Below are 21,181 nucleotides of genomic sequence, written 5' to 3'. Positions count from 1 at the left end.
GGCTTGAGACAGAAGCCCTTGCAGTTGTCCTCAGAGGTTTGGCCAGGACGACCTGGTCCACAGCTCCACCTGGTGGTCAGGGCTCCCCGCCATGGCGGAGGGCACATCACTATTAATAATTTCAGGTTCCTGATCACGCCCTCATGAACATCTGTTTTACAGTTTACATCCTTCTCACACATCCAATTGCAAGAGAAGAAAGACAGGACAGGAGGAAAAACATAAGAGAAAATATAAAAATAAACAGTCTAGCTCACAGACATGTATTATGGGACAAAGAAAAACAAAAAGCTAGGAAGGAAAGAAAACCGATGGGAAAGAGACCAAAATAATCAAGAAAGAGACAGAAATAAAGAGGGGGGGGGGGGGAATTTGACCAAGAAAAAGAGAAAATATCCACACCAAGTCAGGCCAAGCCCAGACCAGAAGGGCAGAGGATAGGACCCATATTGCAGACAGTCGCAGCCACCGCTGCCTCTGTCCCAAAGTGTGCACCCAGAACAAGTGTTTGGGTGGGAAGCCAGGCAGGCAGGAGCTGGCAACACTCAAGCCCTGGGGGTTCTGGACAGGACACGGTCCCTAGCGCCACCTGCTGGACAGATGGGGTACCACGTCTATCCCCAGGAAGTTAGATTTGGATGCAAATATCTCCATTTCTCAGAGAAGGAAACTGAGATGGTAACTTGTTACGAGATGGTCACTCAGCAAGTACAGCAGCCTGCCAGGTACAGATGTCTGAAGATGTGTGACCTCAAAGGTCTCAGCCCAGGCCCTCCCCGTCCTCAACAATCCAGCCCAGTCCAAGAACAAGGCCAGGTGCAGAGCATGTGGTTAGAGGCATGTGCTTTGGCCACATGCAGCTAGGATATGGGCTGCTGGCTCTGACAGTGATGAGCCTTCTTTTTTGTTGTTTATCAGTGGTTCACTGACACCCAGCACTGGGCCAGAGCTGGGACAGAGCAGATACCATGGATGTGACTCCTGCTCTCGGGGTGCTTCACTGATGGCAAAGAACGGTAAATAGAGAAGCAGTTACATTTAGATACAATCACAAAGTGGCCAACACACTCCATACCACCTTTGGCTTTCCGAGTGGCCCCCAACATAGCCCACACCAAGGGACTGTGTCTAAGTCAGCACCATTTGACAGGTGGATAAACTGAGAAGCAGGAGAGCAGAGAACCGGGGGTCGAGAGACTCACCAGCTGCAGGGACTCGCCCATCTCTCGATGCTCCGTTGGTCAGCGCAGCCACTCTTGGTCACCAGTTCCTCTCTCAGCCAACATCGCCATGGCAACTCCAGAGCCAAAGATCTGGAGATTCAGGAGGCCAGCACTGGCCAAGCTCGCCCAGGTAGGGCCATCCCAGAGACGAGCAATCAGGTAAAGGAGTGTGTTAGGCCGGGTGGGAGATGGAAAACTGACTTTGCCCAAAGGCAGTGGCCATACCTCAGCTTCAGGTGATGTGTGACCAGGCAGGACACATGGTCCCACAAGGGCCACTGGGACCAGAGCGTCTGAATTTTCAAAAGAAACCCAAATTCAGGATTTGGAAGTGAAAGCTGCTGGTTCTTGAGCTTCTAATTCAAAATATCAGGAAAACGAAAACAAAACCACATCAGTTTCCAAGTTTCAGCTTGCTCACCGCCAGTTCAAGACGTCTGGTCATTTACAAAACACCCCTTCTCTGTAACAGGCCTTGATGCTGCACTTTGTACCGAGAAAGGCCTTCCAGAGCAAGAAACAGCCCCAGGCTTCCACCCCATTTGCTGATGCAGCTCTGTTGTCTGAGAAGGAAGGTGACTTGCTCAAGGCTGAAGAGACCTTAATTCTCAGTTCCAAACCAAAGCTGCCCGTGTCCCTCACTGCAGGAAAACTCACTCATCTTGCTGCATGCCCTCTGGGTGCAAAACAGGGAGACACTTCTGCTTCCTGTAAGTGTCTGCCTGGAGGAAGGCAGCAAATCCTCCCTGTTGACCCCAAATATATATCGAGGTGATGGTTCTCCCCTTAGAGTGATTTTCCCGGGATCCAAATACAGGCTTCAGATAATTCAAGTAATCAGTCCATCACTGTGCCCCAAATCCCACCAGGATCTACTCTCATCTATAACGTTATTGAGTCTTTCGAAACCTGTAATTGAAAGACACGAGGCTCTTTCCGGGAGAGACCCAGAGCCTGGGTCTGGAGAGAATAAGCTCTGAGAGCTAGTTTGGAAGGAAAAGAGATGAAAAGAGAAGGGGCTCTCGTCCAAAATGGCAGGACTCAGGGAAGCCCCAAGCGCGCCCATGAGAGTGAGGGCTTCAAGAGGAAGGCACCCTCAAAGAAGCCTTTCACAGAGCTCAGTGTTTTCCAAAGTGTGGGAAAGGAGGGAAGAGAGAGGGATGGGGAGGGAAGGAACAGGGTAGGGAGGAGGGAGGGAGACGGGGAAAGGCATGGGGCAGACAATTCAGGCCTGAGGATTAGATTTCTCTGCCTGGGCAGACAGACCCAGGCAGCTTCATAAAGATGGCTCAGGGCCTTGGCAGGTGAGAACCCGTGGACAGCCTTGGGACCTAGACCACAGGACCCAGTGTGAGGTACCATATCTGCAGGGCTCTGTTCTGATTGGCCCGTGTGTGGCCAGTGTGAATTCTGATTGGCCAGGAACCAGCCAACCATGTGTTGAGCATTTGGAGCTCCACTCCCGTGGGATTCCGGACCGAATGGACCTTGCCGGTTGGGGTGAAGGATGGCCCATCCCTCAGACCACCTTGATCCTCGGGCACACGTGAGACAGGGAGTCCTGGCAGGACACCAGCAGGAGGCAAGGGAATGCCTAGAGAAATAGTCCCTTTTTTCCACCATCACACGGAAATGAGTACTCAGAACCCAAAACAAAGGCGAAATACACATACATAAAGACAGTGATTTTCTTGGCCCATCTGAGATGCAGACCCACCGCGCGATCTCGGGTAGTCCTCACCACTCCCCTGCATAAAATATATACATACTACCCTCATTTTAGAGGAGGAAACTGAGGTTCAGTGCGGTAACTCACGGTACCAATGGAACCGTCCTCCGCGCCATCTTCACGGCCGTTGCTTACTCTGCCTATGACACGTGCAGGCTCAACCATCCCCAATGCCACCAGGGTCACCCCTGAAGGAACCCACCACAGATCAGGATCTTTGTATTATAAACCAACTTTTAATAATAATAAAAAAATCTATCATGAATTGAATGAGAAGATCTGTACATTGTAAAGTAAACCAGTGCACAACGCCCTTGTCCGCAGGGAACCCTCTCCCTTTCTGCCATGGGGGTCCTATATTTGTATCAGGCCACCTCTGTCCAGCGACAAGCTCACCTCTTGCAATCTGATGCAGGGTGGCAAGAGAGGGAAGGTGACTCCTGGGGATTCAGGGAGCCAAGATGTTGATGCGGCTTCAAGCCTGCAGGGCAGAGGGAAACCTACACCTGATTTCACCCATCAGCCAAGGCTGGAAAGGCATGTCCCTGCTGGTGACAGGAGCTGGAGGGGACAAACTCCAGGGGTGGGGAGGGTGGGGAAGGGGGCCGGACAGGGGGTAGATCCTGTGTAGGTTCCTGTGCCCTGGTGGGCAGGGTAGCTTCCTGTCTCTCTGGCTGGCTGAGAAGTCCCAAATGCCCTGCTGCTGCCTTGCTCTGGATTAACATTAAAAAATAAATTACAGAAGCCACCACTCAGGGTTTGCCAGCAGCTCCTCTACCACAGAGGACAGACGCTGGTGTGGGACTGCCTCTCCAGTGGATGGTTCAACTGCCTCTAGCCCCCAGGCCTGGCCCAGCCACCTCTGAAACCCTTGGAGCCAGTCATTCGAAGAACAAAGTGATTCACCCTAATACAGGCCAACGGCTAGAGAACTGAAGGTGGGTGGGGAAAGGAACCCTAGTTGATACCTGTAAGCAAGATCTTAAGACCCTAATACTTAAAAAGATGAAATACTGACATTTTTTGAATTTTCAATAATTTAGTTTTTTTTTTCTTTTTTTTAGTAGAACTGGGAAAAGTTGTCAATACTACTTTATGTTGGTCCCCTGTTAGACAATATAGCTTTCTTTGAAATTTAAAACGCAAATATATACTCACACAACCTGGGGGGCGGTGGGGCGGGGGACGGGGTGAGGTGGGAATCTCAACACAACCAATGACAACATAAAAATCCCAAAATAAACCATAGAGAGTTCACGCCATATAAATAAAGTGGGGCAAATCTTGTGCCCTGGGCTGATGGCTCCAGTTCTAATGGCGTTGATAGAGGAAGCCAGGGTGGCTTTCAACCATCCTCTTGGTAATAAGTGTTGTGCCCTGTCCCTCTGTCTTTCCTGGCAGAGGTCTGGCTTTTCTGAGTCCATTGGGGAGGTTAGTACAGGGTTAGAGGGGGATCTGGAAGCTAAGGTGAGGAAGAGACATGTGTGGTCACCTGGAATGTGGGCTTAGAAGGAAACCAGGGGTTTCCAAAGTGCAGGTTGAGTCATCCCGAGGGAGTTGGGGCCACGGGCCTCCAGCTGCAGCGCCCCTGACATCTCCCCTGTGTCCTGGGGACTTCTGGACAGGAGCCTAGGCCCTGGAGGCACCCATCAGTTCTGTGGGTCCCCAGGACCCCCTCTGGCTTCTGGCAGAAGTGTGGAGAATGTGCTGGGCCAGGGCCAATCTCCAGTTCATCCACGAGTCAGGGCACCGTTTATCCTCCCAGGAGGTGACATGATGGAGGAGGCCGGGCAGATCTCGAGGCAGGCGGAGTGGAGGCCTTGGGCCAGCTCTGGAGAAGGCCGCGTGGCCCCCTGTGTCCTTGTGAACCCCAGCTCCAGAGGATGCAGCCGGGCATCAGGCACCTCGGCGTTTAGAGGTCTCCATCCACTGGTGGCTGGCAGAGGCGGTAGAGCCTGGTGGATGGAGGTGAAGAGGATGAGGGGCGGCCACGGCCCGTTATTATTATCGTCGCAACATGTGATTTATGTGAACGTGCAATCATGCCCAGAAAGCAAAACTCAGCAGGTGTAAAAAGATGCAGAGTAAAAAATTACTGAGGTCGCCCACACTCTGCTCCAGCAGGCCAGTCCCCGCCCCTCAGCAGTCTTGCTCCCTCCAGACTGGCAAGGGGTTTACACATACAATGCAAACACGTGCACCCGTGTGTGTCAAGATACGCATGTGGGTGTGTGATTATACGTGTGGGTATCTGTGCATTTTTCCACACTAATGGTGGCCAAGTAGACCCAGCACTCTGCCCCTGGAGTTTTTCATTTAATACATCTTGGGGGCTTCTCCCTGCAGCACGTGCAGACCTGCCTTGGCTTTCTTTCTGCACTGGGAGGATTCTGAGCCCCACCTTCAAGTAAGAAGGAGTCACTAAGAGGTTTCAAGCAGGAGAGAGCATATATGCCGTGCGAGAAGGATGGCAGGGGGACCAGACAGGAGATGGCCACAGAGACACAGACAAGACAGGGAAGCAGGAAGGCACAGGGGTCAGGAAGGGGATGGTCTGGGTTCAGAAGGGCAGCTCTGATTCTGTGTGTTAGCTGTGTGACCTCGGACAAGATACTTAACCTCTCTGGGCCTCACTGTCCCCACTGCCCATGGCAGATAACACGAGTACCTTGCTCACAGAGTTGTTGTTTAAGCAAATAAGTCAACATAGGTAAAGAGATGGGAATGGTGCCTGGAGCAGGGGAAGTGACATAGAAAAGCATTTAAGGGACTTCCCTGGTGGTCCAGTGGCTGGAACTCCACACTCCCAATGCAGGGGGCCCAGGTTCAGCCCTAGTAGGGGAACCAGATCCCACACACCGCAACTAGGAACACACAAGTAAGGATCTCGCACGCCACAGCTAAAGATCCTGCCTACCATGATGAGGATTCCACACGCGGCAACCAAGACCCAGGACAGCCAAACTCATAAAAAATAAAGAAATAAATTTTTGAAAAGTATTTAAAAGCAACATGGGCCAAGAGTGTACGCAAAAGCTACTGGAACACATGTAAGATCTGTATGAGTTCTTGTATTGCTCCAACACCGTTTCCCAAGTCTTGACAATGTCCTGTGGTTACATGAGACATTATCCTGGTGGGGGGGGCGGGGCATTGCTCCATGAAGGACCCCTGAAAACTCCGTACTATTTTTCTAACTTCTTGTGGTCAAACTATTTCAAAATAAAAAGTTATTTAAAAAGTGTGGGCCGATGTCAAAAGCAAATCAGGACAGTGTGGATGGAGAAAGAAAACGCACTAAAATGAATTATTCCTAGGACAGGGGGCTGCGCACAGTGCTATGAGAAGGTCTGACACTGACTCGGAGACGACGAGGCCATGAGGACAGGAAGAAGCAGGTGGGCTGAGGGCTTTGAGGGCAGCAGAGAAGCAGCACTGGGTGAGCAAGTTTGGCGGGGGGTGGGGCACACAGATAGTTGCCCCACACTTCACTTGGGACCGGCCTCACTTTCCCAGCCAAAGTGGGAGCCCTGGGAGGTAACAGACTAAGTCCTATTTGCCATTTCCCAAAGTAGGGGATCCCATAAATGAGAGGGGAGGACCCATCTGAATGCCAGGGCATCTGTCTGCGGTGAGGCCAACCCCAAGGAAGGGAGCAGAGGGAAGGGGTGGAGGGGAACAGCCACTCACCGCGGGGCGCCCTGGGGCACCTGGTCCTTGACCCGGAGGTTTTTGGCCAAAATCTCCACCCTGGGGCCCTGGAAAGAGAGAACAGTGAGGGCCCAGCTGTCTCTTCGTGGAGCGCAGGGCGCTTGAGGAGGTGTGTGGGTGTGGGTGGGGTGACTGGGAGATCCCCAGAAGCTAAGATCTGCAGCCCCTCCAGAGGGGACACGGTCATCAGCCCCATCCCCAGGTGGCCCCTCATCCCACCTGGGCTGTGAACCCACCACGCCCAGGCCTGGGCACCTCCCCTGCAGTCTGACAGGGCCCTGGGGCCTAGGCACCTTACCTGCTTCCGCATGATGTCTGTGGCCTGCATGATGCACTTGGGCAGCAGCCCGTGGCTCCGCGCCAGGATGGCCGCCTGCTCCAGGGAGAGGCTCAGGGTGCTCCTGCAGTGGGGTGGCAAGGGGTGGGGGGGCAGCACGTGAGACGTGGGCGACGTCCTGCCCCCCACACAGCACCCAAAACCCCGATCGGAGCAGCAGGGACAACGGACAGAAGCGAGAGAGTGGTCTAGCCCGGCTCCAACCAAGACGGGCGCCCATTCTTGCCCGTGTTCTATGGATGCTCCAGCAGAACCAGACGGCTCAGCCGCTCGGTCACGCCAACCAGAGTCAGGGGGCTGGGAAGTTCGGCAGCTCTCCCAGGACCACCTTCCCCTGAGGTCCCATCTCACAGAGGACAAACTGAGGCCGAGAGTGGGCCATGGCCTTGTCTGGGCTCAACAGGGAGCGGAAAAACCAGGTTTCGAAACAGGCCTCATCTCCCATCTTGGGGCCCCAACCCGCAGAGGCACGCCCAGCCCCCTCCCGGCCACGCCCTCCTTCACCCCACGCTGGGGCCCCACCCGCCTAGACGTCCGGCCACTCCCCCTCCGCCGACTGTGCATCCGCGCACCTCTGCATGCCGGTGGCGCACATGGCGATCTGGCAGGCCCCCAGGCGGTAGCAGAGCTCGGAGGAGATGGGGATGAGGCCGGCGCCCAGGCTCCCGGCAGCACCAGGCTTGGGGTGGACCAAGGACTTCATGAGGCGGCAGAGCTCGTCCAGGGCGTTGATGGGGCGAATCAGCTGCGAGGTGCACACGCCGGGAAGGTCAAAGGAGGCCCCCCACCCGGCCTTCTGCCCCAGTCTTCACCTCCGATCAAGCTCCATCACAGCAGCTGTCTTCCCCACTCTGTCACCGGGTGACTGAGCCAGAATTCTTCCACGACCCCTGCGGCTGCCCCACAAGCTGGCATTCGGCACGCGCAGTATGGTTCAGGCCTTATCCTCCCATCAAATTCTCTTCACCTGCACAGGTGAAGCCAAGAGCCAGCGCCCCTCCCCGTCCTCTCTAAACGGCAGCCTCTCCCCATCCCCGTCCTCTCTAAACGGCAGCCTCTCCCCCCGGGAACAGTCAGTACCCCCACTCTCCACCCCCTGCTCCCCGGCTTGTCGGGCATTGCCAATGCAGGCACAGAACTCTGGCCAAGGCTTTCTGTGTCATCTTAAGACTCTGCCAGCAGACTACAAACCCCCAAAGGGCCGTGCCCCCCCCCCTTCTCCTGGAGCCCCAGCCTCACAGCCTGAGGCCAGGAGCCCCCATAGTACCCTCAGAACTGAGGCCCAGTAGTGCCTGGGCAGAAGGAGAAAGGCCTGGAGCACGCAGGGGATGGGGTGGGTCAGGGGTTGGGGGGGGAACAGCCCCTAGACGGCCGAGTGTGACACACAGGAGCGTGGCTGGAACAGCCAGATCTTTCCATTACTCAGGATAGGCCAGAAGCCTCTGTTTTATGGGAAATCTTCTGACTTTTAAATGCTGGCAACAAATAGGAAACAAACAAAAAGAACACTGCATGGCCATATCCGGCGTGGGGCTCTAGCCCCAGAATGATGCTGCAAGGAGTGGGTGCCAGGGAGAACACATCATCTAAGGAATTCTAAAGCGGGTCAGGGAGAAATTGGAATTTCTAGAATGGGGAGGGTGCTGGGGACCCCAGGAGACGTCCTGGAGAAGGGACTGCAGAGGCAGTGTCCCAGCCAGCATTCTGGCTGTCACCCTGGTCACTGTCCAACCCGGCAAACCCCCGGCCCTGCCCAGATTCCACGGCAGGTGAGGGGAGAGAGGGCACACCTGGTCTATCTTCACCGCCGTGGTGCTGGCGTCCGTGGGCAGGTTAGACCGTTCCAGGTAAAATGCCCTGAAAGAGATGAGAAGTGTGAGGCTGGGGCCACCACACCCCCCATCCCATCCCCTTCTCCCGCCCCTGCCCCACCACAGCCTCTTTGTCTCCCAACAACTCAACGAAACGAATCAGGGAGAGTGGCTGACACAGCTCTCCATGCCCACAGTCACCTGTTCCTCCAACAGCCCAGGAGGAAGCAGGAAGGGTCCTCAAATGCCCCCTCCCCCGACTGCCCATCTGAATCAGCACCCCACTCTCTCTCCCGTGCTGGTGCGTCTCTCCTCTGACACCACCATCACTTGACATGTGACACTGCTCGTTTACTGGTTTATTGCTCATCTCCCCTTCTAGAATAGCACTCAGCCAAATAGTTGACATTTTAAGCTGTGTGGACCAGTCTGTCTCTCTAGAGATGCTATGCAGCTCTGCTGTTGCAGCACAAAAGAAGCCATAGACGATACATACAGGGATGAACATGGCTGTGTGCTAATAAAACTTTATTGACAAAACGGGGTGGTGGGGTCCAGGGGCCATGGCTGCTCTAGAATCTACACTCCATCAAGAACAGGCTTTGTGCAGTCACTGCTGACTCCTAAGCAAGCACCCAGAACAGAGCCTGGCCCACAGAAGGTTTCAACTGACAGGTGCTGAAGGAAGGGATGAATGCAGATCACAGAGACCATATTTTAAATATTCAGCAAACGGCAGAGAACAGACCGATGGCACTGATCGATCCAAAGAGATGCCAGATGTAATAACAGAGGTGACTGTTCTCCCTGCACAGACAAATGAAAGTATCATTCTCCCATTTCCGAATGGTAAAGCTGGGCTAGGCCCGCTTACCACACCCTGACACCCTGGTGTCCTGCTTCTCAGCCCACCTTCTTCATGGCGGGAGAAGGTGACGCGGAAGGAGGAAGGGGCCAGAGTCAGGGCAGCAGGAGTGGGGCTCCTTCCTTGGGCCCAAGGCTTCCTCCTGGTGAATGTGACCCCTACTCTCCTCTTCTCCTTGGCGGGCGTCTCCTCTGAGCAGGGCCAAGGCCCTGGGGTCACACCCCTCACTCACAGGCTCAAGGATCCTAGGGCCCCCCATCACAGCTCCCTCCCCCATGCAGAATGAAACAGGCATCTCCTCCCAGCTGGCAGGACCTGCTACGAAGCCAAGCAGACCCAGTTCAAAGCTCAGCTCAGCCAGTGTCTAGCTGCATCCCTTGGGTGTGCTCCCTGGGCCTCAGTTTCCCTCATCTGTAAAATGGGTTAGAAAGGTAACTACTGTGAGAATCTGAGGAGCTCGTGTAGGCAGAGGGACTGACACCCAGTAGGTGCTCAAGAAACGGCACTTTGCCCGCCCAGGCACTGGGGGCTCTCTGGTGCCTTCCACGCAAAGGCCCCCTCCAGGTGACAGTGTCCAGGATCCTGGCCCCAGCGCGAGGCCCATGCAGGTACCTGAGTTTGCGGTAATACTGCTGAACCTTCTCCAGAGACTGGGCATTGATCTCCTGCTGCAAATCTTCCACAGCCTGGCTGCCTGGAGGAGGCGAGACCTCCATGTTCTCCAGAGCTGTGAAGGGAGAAGATGGGCGAGGCAGGTGCTTGGCTCCCAGCGGACACAGCCATTCCCCGTGGGCCCCCACGGCCCGTCTCCGCAGCTCACCTTTCGTGAAGAGCACAGTGTGGAGCCTCAGGCTGGCCCCGCTCTCCAGGCGGGAGGGCAGCTTGGAGAAGTGGTAGCTGTCCAGGTAGAGGACGACCTTCAGTGCCTGCCGGCTGCCCTCGATGTGGTAGAAGACATTGGTATCTGTGGGGGGACATGGTGGGCCAGGGACACAGCTGTAAGGGCAGCTTCAGGCCCTCCTTCAGACCTCAGAGCCGCGGCTACAGGCCTCCCTGCCCTCCCGTCCAGGGGTGCCCCACGCTCAGAGGAGCAGCCTCTGACCTTCCTTTTCCCCTCCCTCAACAGGTCTGTTTCCACTGCTTAATTCTTAAACCTGACACTGATTCTGTCCAGCTGGGGAGTCGTCCACGTTTGTCTTCAGAGCCTCACCAAGGTTCCTTGCACCCTCGCCCGGTAGCCCCGGGCCTCCACCGGGCAGAAGCTGCCTTCAAACAGCACCTGTATCTTGCTTACACCCATAGGGAAGAGCACGCGGCCAGGTGGCACTGGCACCCCATCCCATGTCTGTGCAGACATCACTAATCAATCGGTGATTCTCTCTGAGCCCAACTTGGCCTCTAGACAGGCAGCCACTGTCAACCAATTCCAACAGGCACCCGAAACAAAACTCACTGTCCAACTAGACTCCAGTCCACATATTCTCAACAGGGTGCTATTGCCTCTAAGGAGGTGAAAACTGGTTCTTATGGGGAAGGCAAAAAAGACATTACCCTTTTCATGTACAAAGCACAGACATACATACAATACCTAAACGGATATATAGTTTATCCATCATACTAAAACTTCATAGGGGTGTGTGAGTGAAGTCGCTCAGTCATGTCCAATTCTTTGCGACTCCGTGGACTGTAGCCTGCCAGGCTCCTCCATCCATGGGATTTTCCAGACAAGAATACTAGAGTGGGTTGCTATTCCCTTCTCCAGGGGATCTTCCCGACCCAGGGATGGAACCTGGGTCTCCCGCACTGCAGGCAGACTCTTTACTGTCTGAGCCACCAGGGAAGCCCCATGGGGGTGTGTGGCGATCAGCAAAAAATTGTCTAAATAGGATCCTCAGGGAGGTGATAAAAAACAACAATTAAAAAAAAAAGGACCAGTGGTTCTCAAACTTTGCTGCTGCGTTCAGTTGCTAAGTCATGTCCAGCTCTCTGTGACCCCACACCAGGCTCCTTTGTCCTCCACTAGCTCACAGAGTCAGCTCAACTTTGTGTCCAGGTCTTCAAACTAGCTTCAAAATCACCAGGAGAACTTATTATCACAGATTTCTAGGCTCTACTTCCGGTTTTGGATTCAGGAAGTCCTGGATGGGGCCCAGAATTAGTTTTTCTAACAGTCCTCCAGGTGCTGGTCCAGGGATCACAGAGAACCATGGCTCTAGAACTGACCCCGGCGGTTCTCAGTCCTGGCTGTACATTTAAGTTTCCTGGAAAACTTATCTAGAATCCCAATGTCCAGGATTCATCCCACAGACTGAATCCAAATTTCCAGGGCCAGGAGTAGGACCAAGCCTCAGTATCTGAAAAGCTCCCCGGGGTATCCCAGTGCAGTCAGGGCTGAGACTGGGCTAGACTGTGAGCTCCAGGAGGGCAGAAACCATGGCCACGTCTCTCTCCACTGCAGCCCCAGAACCTAAAACTGAGCCTTACACACAGGATGTGCTCGTAATTATAGGGATGTGGATGGATGGATGAGGGGGTGGATGGATGGGATGGTGGATGGATGGGGTAAATGGGTAGAGGGAGGTAGAGGGATGGGTGGGTGAATGAATACATGGATAGATAGATGGGTGGATGGATGAGTAGATTAATAAATGGATGAGTGTGTGGGCAAGCAGAAAGATGGGGGGAGGGAGGGAGAACGAAAGGAAAGAAGAAAATTATGGTGTTAAGTTCTTAGAAAATCTTAACACATCTTCATTCCAAAGAAGGTTATCTCTGGGAGTTTTCATTAAGAACTGGGTCCTGGCTGTTCTTCCCTCCTAAGTGCTGTTGGAGATGGCTGGGCTTATATGAAACGAGACCCCCTTCTCCCACATATGTTGGGAGCAGGCGGTTTGAAAGCACTGGGTCCCAGGTCAACCCTAGGCAGCTGGCCTGGTGGCAGAGGGAGGGGCAGGGTGACCCCAGAGCAGCCCCTTCCACCCCAGAACCCCGACTCTCTCAGTGGGGGTGGGAGGAATCACTCACTGGCCACACAGTTCTCATCCAGCTGCTTGAAGGAGAAAGTGACGTTGTCCAGCTCCGAGAGGGTCACCCAGATGTCTTCCAGCATGGTCCGTTCCTCCTTCTGCAGGAGGAAGACAGGGTGGAGGAGTTTCAGACCCCACCCCTGCCCCGGGTTTTATTTCAAGATGCTGCGATTCAACTCCGGTTGACACACCAGGCTGTGGCCCTTCCAGGCAGGAGGTCCTGTGCAGGGCTCTCCAGAGCTGGAGAGGAGATCACATTCACTCCAGGCCTGTCCCACCTCTTCCAGGTCAGAGCCCACCTCTGCTCTAACGTGCCGGGTGGCTCTCTTTCCTGAGCCCTCCCACCAATCCCACTGAACCGTTCCAACCCAGCACCCAGTTCAGAGCCTGCATATCTTGTCGACTGATGAATTAACACACTGGGTCTCGGTGACTTCATCTAAGAGAAGGAAAGTGAGGGCTGGGTATTCACGTCCAGAAATCAAGTGAGAAGGTATCTGCCATCAGGCGGGCGCCCGTCTGCAGCACTGGCCAGCAGAGGGAACCCCAAGGCCACACTTTCCCAACCAGCCTGCAGTTGTGACTTCTCCTCCCACCTGGGAAAATGTCTAGGAGGCTCAGAGCTGCAGAAGCCAGGGGAGCTCCGACCTGGGCGTGCGGGTAGAGGAACAAATACCACAGAGAAGGTTTTTATTCCTGGGGGGCATTGGCTCTAAGTACCGGTACCCCACAATGCTGAGTCACTGGCTCTGCCATCACCCCCAGGGGCTGGTAGAAGGACCCACCCTGATACTGAGCCCTGAGAGTGAATAAGCAGGGCAACGAGTGATAAAAGAGAAGATGCAGAGAAAGCAGATCAGCTGGGGGAACTGGGCTTAGCATAGGACTCCCATAGTTCACACCCGCTCCCTGAGCCTTAGTGTTCTCATCCTTAAAAAGTGGGCATAAAGGACCTGCCTTGGGGCTCCTGCAAGGGCTAAACCAGAAGCTACTTGCACCGAGGAAGTTCGCCTGGATCATCACAAACGCCTGCTCACGGGTCTCCCAGCCTTTGCCCTTACCCCGCAGCCCCAGGTGATCCTTTAAGTGCCAAAGTGAGATCCTGTCCCTCCTCTGCTCAAAACCCTCCCCTGGCTCCCACCCACTTGAAGGAACAGCCAAAGTCTTACAAGAGCCTGCGAGACCCGCACAGTCAGACCCCGGGGGGTTCTCAGGACTTGCCGCCCCTCCCTGGGCTCACTGTTCCAGCCACACTGGGAACCTTGTTGTTTCTCAAACACTGCGTGCCTGCTCCAGCCTCAGGGCCTTTGCACCTGCTGTCTTCTCTGCTTGGAGGGCTCCTCCCCAGGGTCCGATGGCTCATCCCCTCCCCTCCTTTGGTTCTTGGGTCAGAGGTCACCTTCTTTGTGAGGCTCCCAGTGGCCACCTTATCACACTTTCAACTGCCACTGCCCACAGACCTTCCTGCCCCCTCCTCTGCTTAATTCTTCTCCTTAACCCTTATCACTATACATGAGGGTCTCTCAACTGCAGAACGACTGACACTTGGGGCCTAGATAATTCTCGGCTGGGGGCTGGGGTGGCTGAGCACCCTGGAGGAGCAGCCCCTCCCCTGGCCTCTACACACCAGACACCAGTACCTCCTCTTCGTCAACCGAAAACGTCTCCAGACGTTGCCGCATGCCCCCTGGGGGCAGAACTGCCCCGGTGAGGACCAGAGGTCTACACCATCCATGTCCTTGGCTACTTATTTCGATCTCCCCAAAGTCAGGATATAACATTCCTGATATAAGGACATGGTGCTGTGTGTCAAGCGCCGGGTCCCCGGTGCCCAGAATAGGGGCACCCAGCAGGTTCTCAGTGAGCCGCTGTGAATGAACGAACGAGGAGCGTGACGGCGGAGCGCGCCCTCCCCGGGCCCCACTCACCACGGCTGGCGAGAGCAGGGACTGGCAGTGCAGCAGGACGCCCGTGGCCGCCACCTGCTCCAGCCACTTGCGGCTGGCGTCCCGGCTGCTCTCCTCGTACTCCCCGTTGTTGTTGTAGCGGTAGCTCAGGGCCGCCAGCAGCTGCTCGGAGAAGGCGCACACGGCGGCCACCAGGGCCTGGCAGAAGATGCCGTCCCGCCGCAGCTGCAGCTCTGTGTCTGCGGGTGGAGGGGGCAGAGGGGCCACGCGGGGCCATCAGCAGGCTGGCACCCCGAGGCCCCGAGCTAGCCCCCTCTCCCCTAACCGGACCACCCATCTGGGCCCAACTTGCCAAAATTCTCTCCATCCCCCGGCACCAAAAGCCAACTCCTTTAAAAACTGACTCTCCTAAAGCAAGCCGATCTGTGTCAAAACTCAACTCTCTCAATGACCCCTCTGCCTATTTAAAAAAATAAAAATAAAACAGGGGCTGCTTTGGTGGTCCAGTGATGAAGACGTCACCTTCCGATGTAGGAGGTTGGGGGGCGGCTAAGATCCCACGGGCCTCACGGCCAATAAACCAAAACATCAAACAGAAGCGATGTTGTGACAAATTTAGTAAAGACTTAAGAAAAAAAAATGATCCTCATAAAAAAAAAAATCTTTAAAAAACAAACTTGTGATTTCCCTAACACTTGCCCCAAACCCCTACCTTCAGCTGTTCCTTTATTTATTAGGGAATGTCTCAGCCTTGACTGAGAATGACAATGACAACAAGCTCCATGTTTGAAGAAAGGCAGTTTACTATTTTCTCTGTTTTTGAGAAGTACACTTTCTTCCTATCATCCCTCCCCACTACCTCCAATTCCTTGGCCCCTGCCTGTGATGTGATTTGCAGAACTGGCCAATTTCAGGCAGTTGGTCATTTAGGGTTCTTATCTGATGCTGGGAGGGATTGGGGGCAGGAGGAGAAGGGGACGACAGAGGATGAGATGGCTGGATGGCATCACTGACTTGATGGATGTGAGTCTGAGTGAATTCCAGGAGTTGGTGATGGACAGGGAGGCCTGGCGTGCTGCGATTCATGGGGTCGCAAAGAGTCAGACACGACTGAGCGACTGAACTGAACTGAACTGAATCTTCAGAAAGGGATTTTTTGTTTTGCTTTTGCCTGCACCACTCGGCTTACGAGATCTTAGCTTCCCCCCAAAAAAAGCTGAACCCAGGCCCTCGTAGTGAAAGTGCGGCGTCCTCACCACTGAACCAGGGAATTCCCTGAAAGGCATTATTTTTGATAACTGGCAACATCCAACAGGTTTTCCGTGCCCAATTTTGACCTAGATCCTATTCTAGCTGCCCCATGGCTGAGAATTTCTGGAAGGATGGGACAGAGAACACGTCCAAGATTTCCCTGGGCGCCCATCAGCCCCTCTTCCTTCCCACCATCTGCAAGGGCAGGAAGCCCCAGGCTGGGGCTGAGGGCTCCACCGGCAGAAAGCCTCTGAAATCATCAGTGCTGTATGCTGGGTCCTCACTGAGATCAGCCCAGGCCTGGGAGGTGACAAGAGAGAATGCTCCTAGCTCCAGGGCCTGAGACTTGTCCCCTGGACACAGGAGGAGGAAGTGAGGTCCGAGAAGTTCTCAAGGTGCTAGAGGCCACAGGGCTACCTCCCCCACAGGCAAGCCCCAAGGACCCTGTGGAAGTCAACCTTGGTCGGCAGGAGAGGCCTTCCCTGGGCTGCAGTCACGAGCGCCAGCTGCCAGGACAGCCTCTCCCGGGTGTACCCGGCATGTGCACATTGCAGACAGTTGCCCTTTCAAAGCCCTCACCTGTGCACTTCAGCAAGGCCAGGAGCAGCTGGTTCTTTCCATCTGGAAGGAGAAGGGACCGAGAAGGGAGAGGGCTGAGTGGAGTAAGCAGAAGATGCCGACAGAGCCCAGCCTGCCCCCCGGCCCACGTACTCTGCCCCGCTTTGCAGTGAAGCTCTGGGTACACGCAGCCAGGTTCAGGAAGCTTTGAATGAGTGTTGGGTGGATCCCAGAAACCTCGGACATCCAGGGGGTGAAACCCCAACTGTTATCTGCACCCCAATTGTTTATATACACCCGCCGAACAAAGACTGAAACCAGCCCCTGCAACTCCTGGGCCAGAGCCCCCAGCCCACACCTCGCACCTGCTCGTGGGCATATACAATGGGTGCTCACATAAGTTCACACGCATCCTAAGGTACTTATTCACGCCACCCTACATGGCCAAGCCCTGCCCACATGCAGACAAAGCTCAGACCTTCCAGACACAGGCTAACATCCTGGTTTCTTTCCTTCACATAAAGGCTCTTGGGCCCAGACGGGGCTTAGAAAAACCGAAAGGCCTTTGGGTCTGGGCTCTTGTGATACATTCTATCCTGGGGAGGCCCCAAGATGCAGGGCTGGTGTGACAGGAACACCAGCGTCTGCTTATTGAGGACTCACAGTGTGCCAGGACCTGTACCAAGTGCCTTACTTGTACTGACTCACTCACTCCTCACAGCAACACATAAGGGAAGACGCCCTGTGGACCCATCTTACAGTGGAGAGACTGCGGCACAGAGACGTCAAGAAACTTGCCAGGATCGCACAGCCAATAATTGGGAGAGCTGGGGTTCAAGCCCTGGCCATCTGGCTCCAGAATCCATGTTCTTAACCAATGACAGCTTTGGAAAACAGGACAGCTCAGGGCCAACCCAGACTTCCAACTCAGAGTGGGCTGTTCCTGGGGGCATGAGCCTGGGGCCAAGCACCCCCTGCTATGCTGATCAAATGTCTCCCTGGCCTGGGCTCCTTCTAACCCAGGAGCCTCAGGTTCAAATGCTGCCAAGGGCCAGGCAGGTAACATAAGGGGCGTGAAGCAGACCCTGGGCCACGGGGTATGGCGGGGTCCACCTGGCCTGAAGGCTCCCCTCCCCAACCTAAAGATGGAGGCCACCGTTCATCTCCAAGCAAGTGTGAATGCAGGACTGCAGGCCTGTTACTGCCAGATCGCCTGCTTGTTCAAGAATAGCCAGATGTCTAGACTTGCATGTGGGCTTTCAGATGACAAGTATTGGAAGCAGATTCACAGTTTTTAATGCTAGAGCATCCACACCTACCTGGAGGCCCAAGTCTGATAAGGACCCTCTCTCCCCTCAACACACACCTGTAACCTTGATCATAAACAAAAGAAACCTAACTGAATCCACAGCTTTGGAAGCTGGGAAGGAACAAGCTCGGCCTTCTCAGCCTCCTGATTCTGCGAGGAAGGCCCCAGGCACCCCAGATGAGCAGTTCCCTGACCACGTGTGTACTGTCCCAGGGCCCTGAGAAGCGGCACTGGCTCTTCCTGTCCTCTCCCTGGGCCTAGAGAGACGTGGGCACAGAGGTGGACCCTCCCATGTTCCACACTGAGAACTGGAGGCCACAAGACCGCCACGTGACAGCCTTCCCTGCCCGACTGACCTTCCACGTATCTCTGAATGTTGTCCACCAGGGTCTTGATGGAATTGGGGAGGTTCCAGGGGTCCTCCTGAATGCTGATCTGGATCAGGTTCCGGCCACGGATTGTACATTCCTCTTTCTGTTTGAACTCTGGAGCAGGAAAGTGACAGAGGGGCAGGAAAGAGCCAGGGAGCTTTGAGAAATGGTGCTACCGAGGCCTCTGTCCCATCACTAGATTCCAAAGCTCAGAATCTGAGGTCAAGGATGCTGGTGGGAGCCTTGGGTATCATCTGGTCCATGGGAAGACAAATAGATGGTAAGTGTGCTGCTAATGGATAGTACCATACCCATGGCAGACATCACCACTCAATCTCAGCACTCCTTTCTACTAGTCTGAGGATGGGACTGCTTGCAGGCGCAACCAATCCAATGCAGAATCACAAATGAATCTCGGCATTTTCTTCTCCTGAGCCTGAATGTAGTCACAGAAGCATCCTCAGGTCCTGCCCCCTCACAGCCACAACCAAGCTGGCACATGAGCTATAACCTAGCGTAACCTTTTCCCTACACAGAGGAGGAAGTCGAGGCACAGAGGGGGGAAAGTGGCTTGCCTAAAGTGACTCATCAAGGCAGTGACCAAGATGGGACTTGAATCTGATCCCAGACAGGCTGACAGAGGCCTCTGCTCCTTCGGCCTCGTGTCTGCTACACAGTCTCAAGTTTCTGAGATATTTTATGGTTTTGGCTCCTCTGAGTTTGACATTTCTTCTTTCAGAGGTCCATCCCAGGCAGAGATGACCCTGAAATAGTCGGAGGGGCTCTGCTAGGGCACCCCAACCCCTCACCACTTCCAACCCTCACTTAGAAGCAACTGGTTCTCCCCCTGCACCCTACTGGAAATTCCTGGAGGTCAGAGGCAGTGTCTCATTCATCTCACAAGCCCCAGAGCCCACCACAAGGCTGAGCACAAGTTGGTTCTTGGAAATTACTTACTGAATATATGGATGCATGGATGCTGGTGGGTGGGTGGGCGGGTGGATGGATGGATGGATGAATGGGCGGGTAGGTGGGCAGATGGTGGATGAATGGATGGGTGAGTGAATGGATAAGTGGATGGTAGAGGGTCAGTGGGTGGGTGGAGTGGGTGGATGGATGGATGGATGGGTAGATAAATGGGTGGGGGGATGCATAAATGGGTCGATGGTAAACAAGAGGAAAGGCAGGTAGAAAGACATAAATGTTGATTATTTTTCTCTCCATCATTTCAAGAAGAAAGTCTCAATTTGGTGCCGTCAAGTCCTTAACACTTCTTTAACCTGTTAACCCCTCTCGTGAATAAACAACAAAGCGCTCTGGACAGACGACAGTGCCTAACTACAGCGCAAGGGCATTTTTCACTGTTGGTTCCACTGGACTTGTTATTTTATGGCATGTTATGATGATCTTCCACTTACTGGAAGTTTAATAAGTTCTTTTCAAAATTATATTTTTTAAAGGGAAACACTTTTTCAGACAAGATCTATCAATAACAATACAGGCAGCAAATGAATATAGTTTAAAACTGTAAAGATGTCGGCAGAGTCTATGACTGTCTCTAAAACGATGAAGAGGGTCAAGGGTTTTTGAGGTCTGGCAAACTATGCTCCAGCCCTTCCCCTTGTGTTATATATGGGCAGACGGAGACCCGGAAGGGCTCAGGGACCAGCCCAGGGGTCCACACACGTTTTCTGTAAAGAGTCAGATAGGAACTGATTTAAGCTTTGCAGGGCACTCAGCTCCTGTCACACGTTTTCTTTTGTTTTGTTTTGATGAACTCACGATAAATGAAAAATCATTCTCAGCTCATAGTCTGTACAAAAACAGGCTGTGGGCCAAATTCGGCCCATGGGCTGAGCTTGCTGACCGCCCCTGGGCTGGCCCACGCCATTCGGCAGGTGAGGGGCACGGCAGGCAGTGTGTGGCCCAGGCAGCCTGCCCGCCGTCCAGCACACGCGCCACATCACAGGCTGTGACCCTGATGGATGCGGGCTGCCACCCCCTCACCCTGCCTGAGGACTCTTCTCTGCTCACCTTGTAAGCTGTGGTCCATGGGGAAATGCTTGGTCTCTTCAAAAGCTCTGCTCATGACTGGCCCCTTGAGGAGTGTGTGAATGGAGTCCACCTGGGCGAAAGGAAGCCCCGGGTTAGTTTGGCCCTAGGGGCCCTCCAAGTGGCTAGAACCTGTGACCTCTGGCCCCTGCCCTGGCTCCTGGCTTACAGGTTCTTACCTGGGGTGATGGGAAGAGCTCAAGGTCAGGCCAGGGTTGGGACAAAGATCCTACCTGGTTAAAGAGATGCTCTAGGCAGCCATGAAGCTTGTCCTGCTTGTCTGATGGGATCCTCATGTCACAGGGCAACTCATCCCCTGGCAGAAGGAAGAAACCACAGCCATCAACTATTCCTGCCCCATCACACACCTTCCCAGGCTCTCTCACAAGAAGGCAATGTAGCTACAGAGCTCCGAAACCCACAGCGGACTTGGAGCCTGACAGATCCAGGTCCCAGCTGTGCGACGCTGCACACATCACTTGACCTCTTTGAGCCTCAGTTTGTTTATCTGCAAAATGGGCAACAGGAACTAAAACATTACACAACTGTAAGTCACTGTTACTATTTTCACTCTGAAAACGAGTGAAGGAACCAGATCCCACATCTCTCATTCATCCCCGTTTCATTTAAATCGCCTTCCTAAAACCTCCCCAGGGGTAGTTTTTGCAGCTGAATAGCTTCTGTGATGAAACATTTATCCAAAGTTCAGAAATAGCTCTGATATTTCCTGAGCTTCCTTTTCTTCTGCCAAACTGAAGTATAATTAAAATTAAATTTTTATGCACAGACTACCTCCGGAAGGACACACACAACCGCAGTGGCAGCGGGAGCTTGGGAACCAGGAGGCCGGGGAGCAAGGATGGGAGGGACGTTTGTCACCACCCACCCTCTCCCACTCATGCCTTTTGAATTATGAACCATGTGAGTGTCTATCCCATTCACAAAATAAAAATGTTAAAGGCTGAAATCCATGAAAATTAAAACAAATTTGTCTTTCGGTGAAAGTTGCAAGTAACATACAATCGAATGTA

At 54.0% G+C, this 21,181-nt stretch overlaps 1 protein-coding gene across 2 annotated transcripts in view; it reads right to left on the bottom strand.

Annotated features, from left to right (window-relative positions):
* Nucleotides 1–3,168: 3,168 nt before the first annotated feature.
* Nucleotides 3,169–21,181, bottom strand: part of PREX1 (phosphatidylinositol-3,4,5-trisphosphate dependent Rac exchange factor 1) — a 181,278-nt gene continuing 163,265 nt past the window's right edge. For both annotated transcript variants that reach the window (XM_086330807.1, XM_086330806.1), the window contains 13 exons: nucleotides 20,384–20,466; nucleotides 20,133–20,223; nucleotides 18,084–18,212; nucleotides 16,440–16,481; nucleotides 14,631–14,848; nucleotides 12,701–12,800; nucleotides 10,497–10,640; nucleotides 10,289–10,403; nucleotides 8,791–8,857; nucleotides 7,573–7,745; nucleotides 6,962–7,064; nucleotides 6,643–6,710; nucleotides 3,169–4,907 (listed from right to left, as the gene is read on the bottom strand). In XM_086330807.1, the coding sequence (XP_086186933.1) occupies nucleotides 4,865–4,907; nucleotides 6,643–6,710; nucleotides 6,962–7,064; nucleotides 7,573–7,745; nucleotides 8,791–8,857; nucleotides 10,289–10,403; nucleotides 10,497–10,640; nucleotides 12,701–12,800; nucleotides 14,631–14,848; nucleotides 16,440–16,481; nucleotides 18,084–18,212; nucleotides 20,133–20,223; nucleotides 20,384–20,466 (1,376 nt within the window). In that variant the 3' untranslated portion in view covers nucleotides 3,169–4,864. The remainder of the gene's footprint in view (nucleotides 4,908–6,642; nucleotides 6,711–6,961; nucleotides 7,065–7,572; nucleotides 7,746–8,790; nucleotides 8,858–10,288; nucleotides 10,404–10,496; nucleotides 10,641–12,700; nucleotides 12,801–14,630; nucleotides 14,849–16,439; nucleotides 16,482–18,083; nucleotides 18,213–20,132; nucleotides 20,224–20,383; nucleotides 20,467–21,181) is intronic.

Source organism: Bos grunniens, chromosome 13, assembly GCF_055505025.1.
Source record: "Bos grunniens cultivar Pamir isolate PY7600 chromosome 13, Bosgru_T2T1.0, whole genome shotgun sequence".
NCBI classification, from domain to species: domain Eukaryota; kingdom Metazoa; phylum Chordata; class Mammalia; order Artiodactyla; family Bovidae; genus Bos; species Bos grunniens.
Note: the sequence above shows the minus strand (reverse complement) of the source record. Positions and strands in the feature narration are given on the sequence as shown.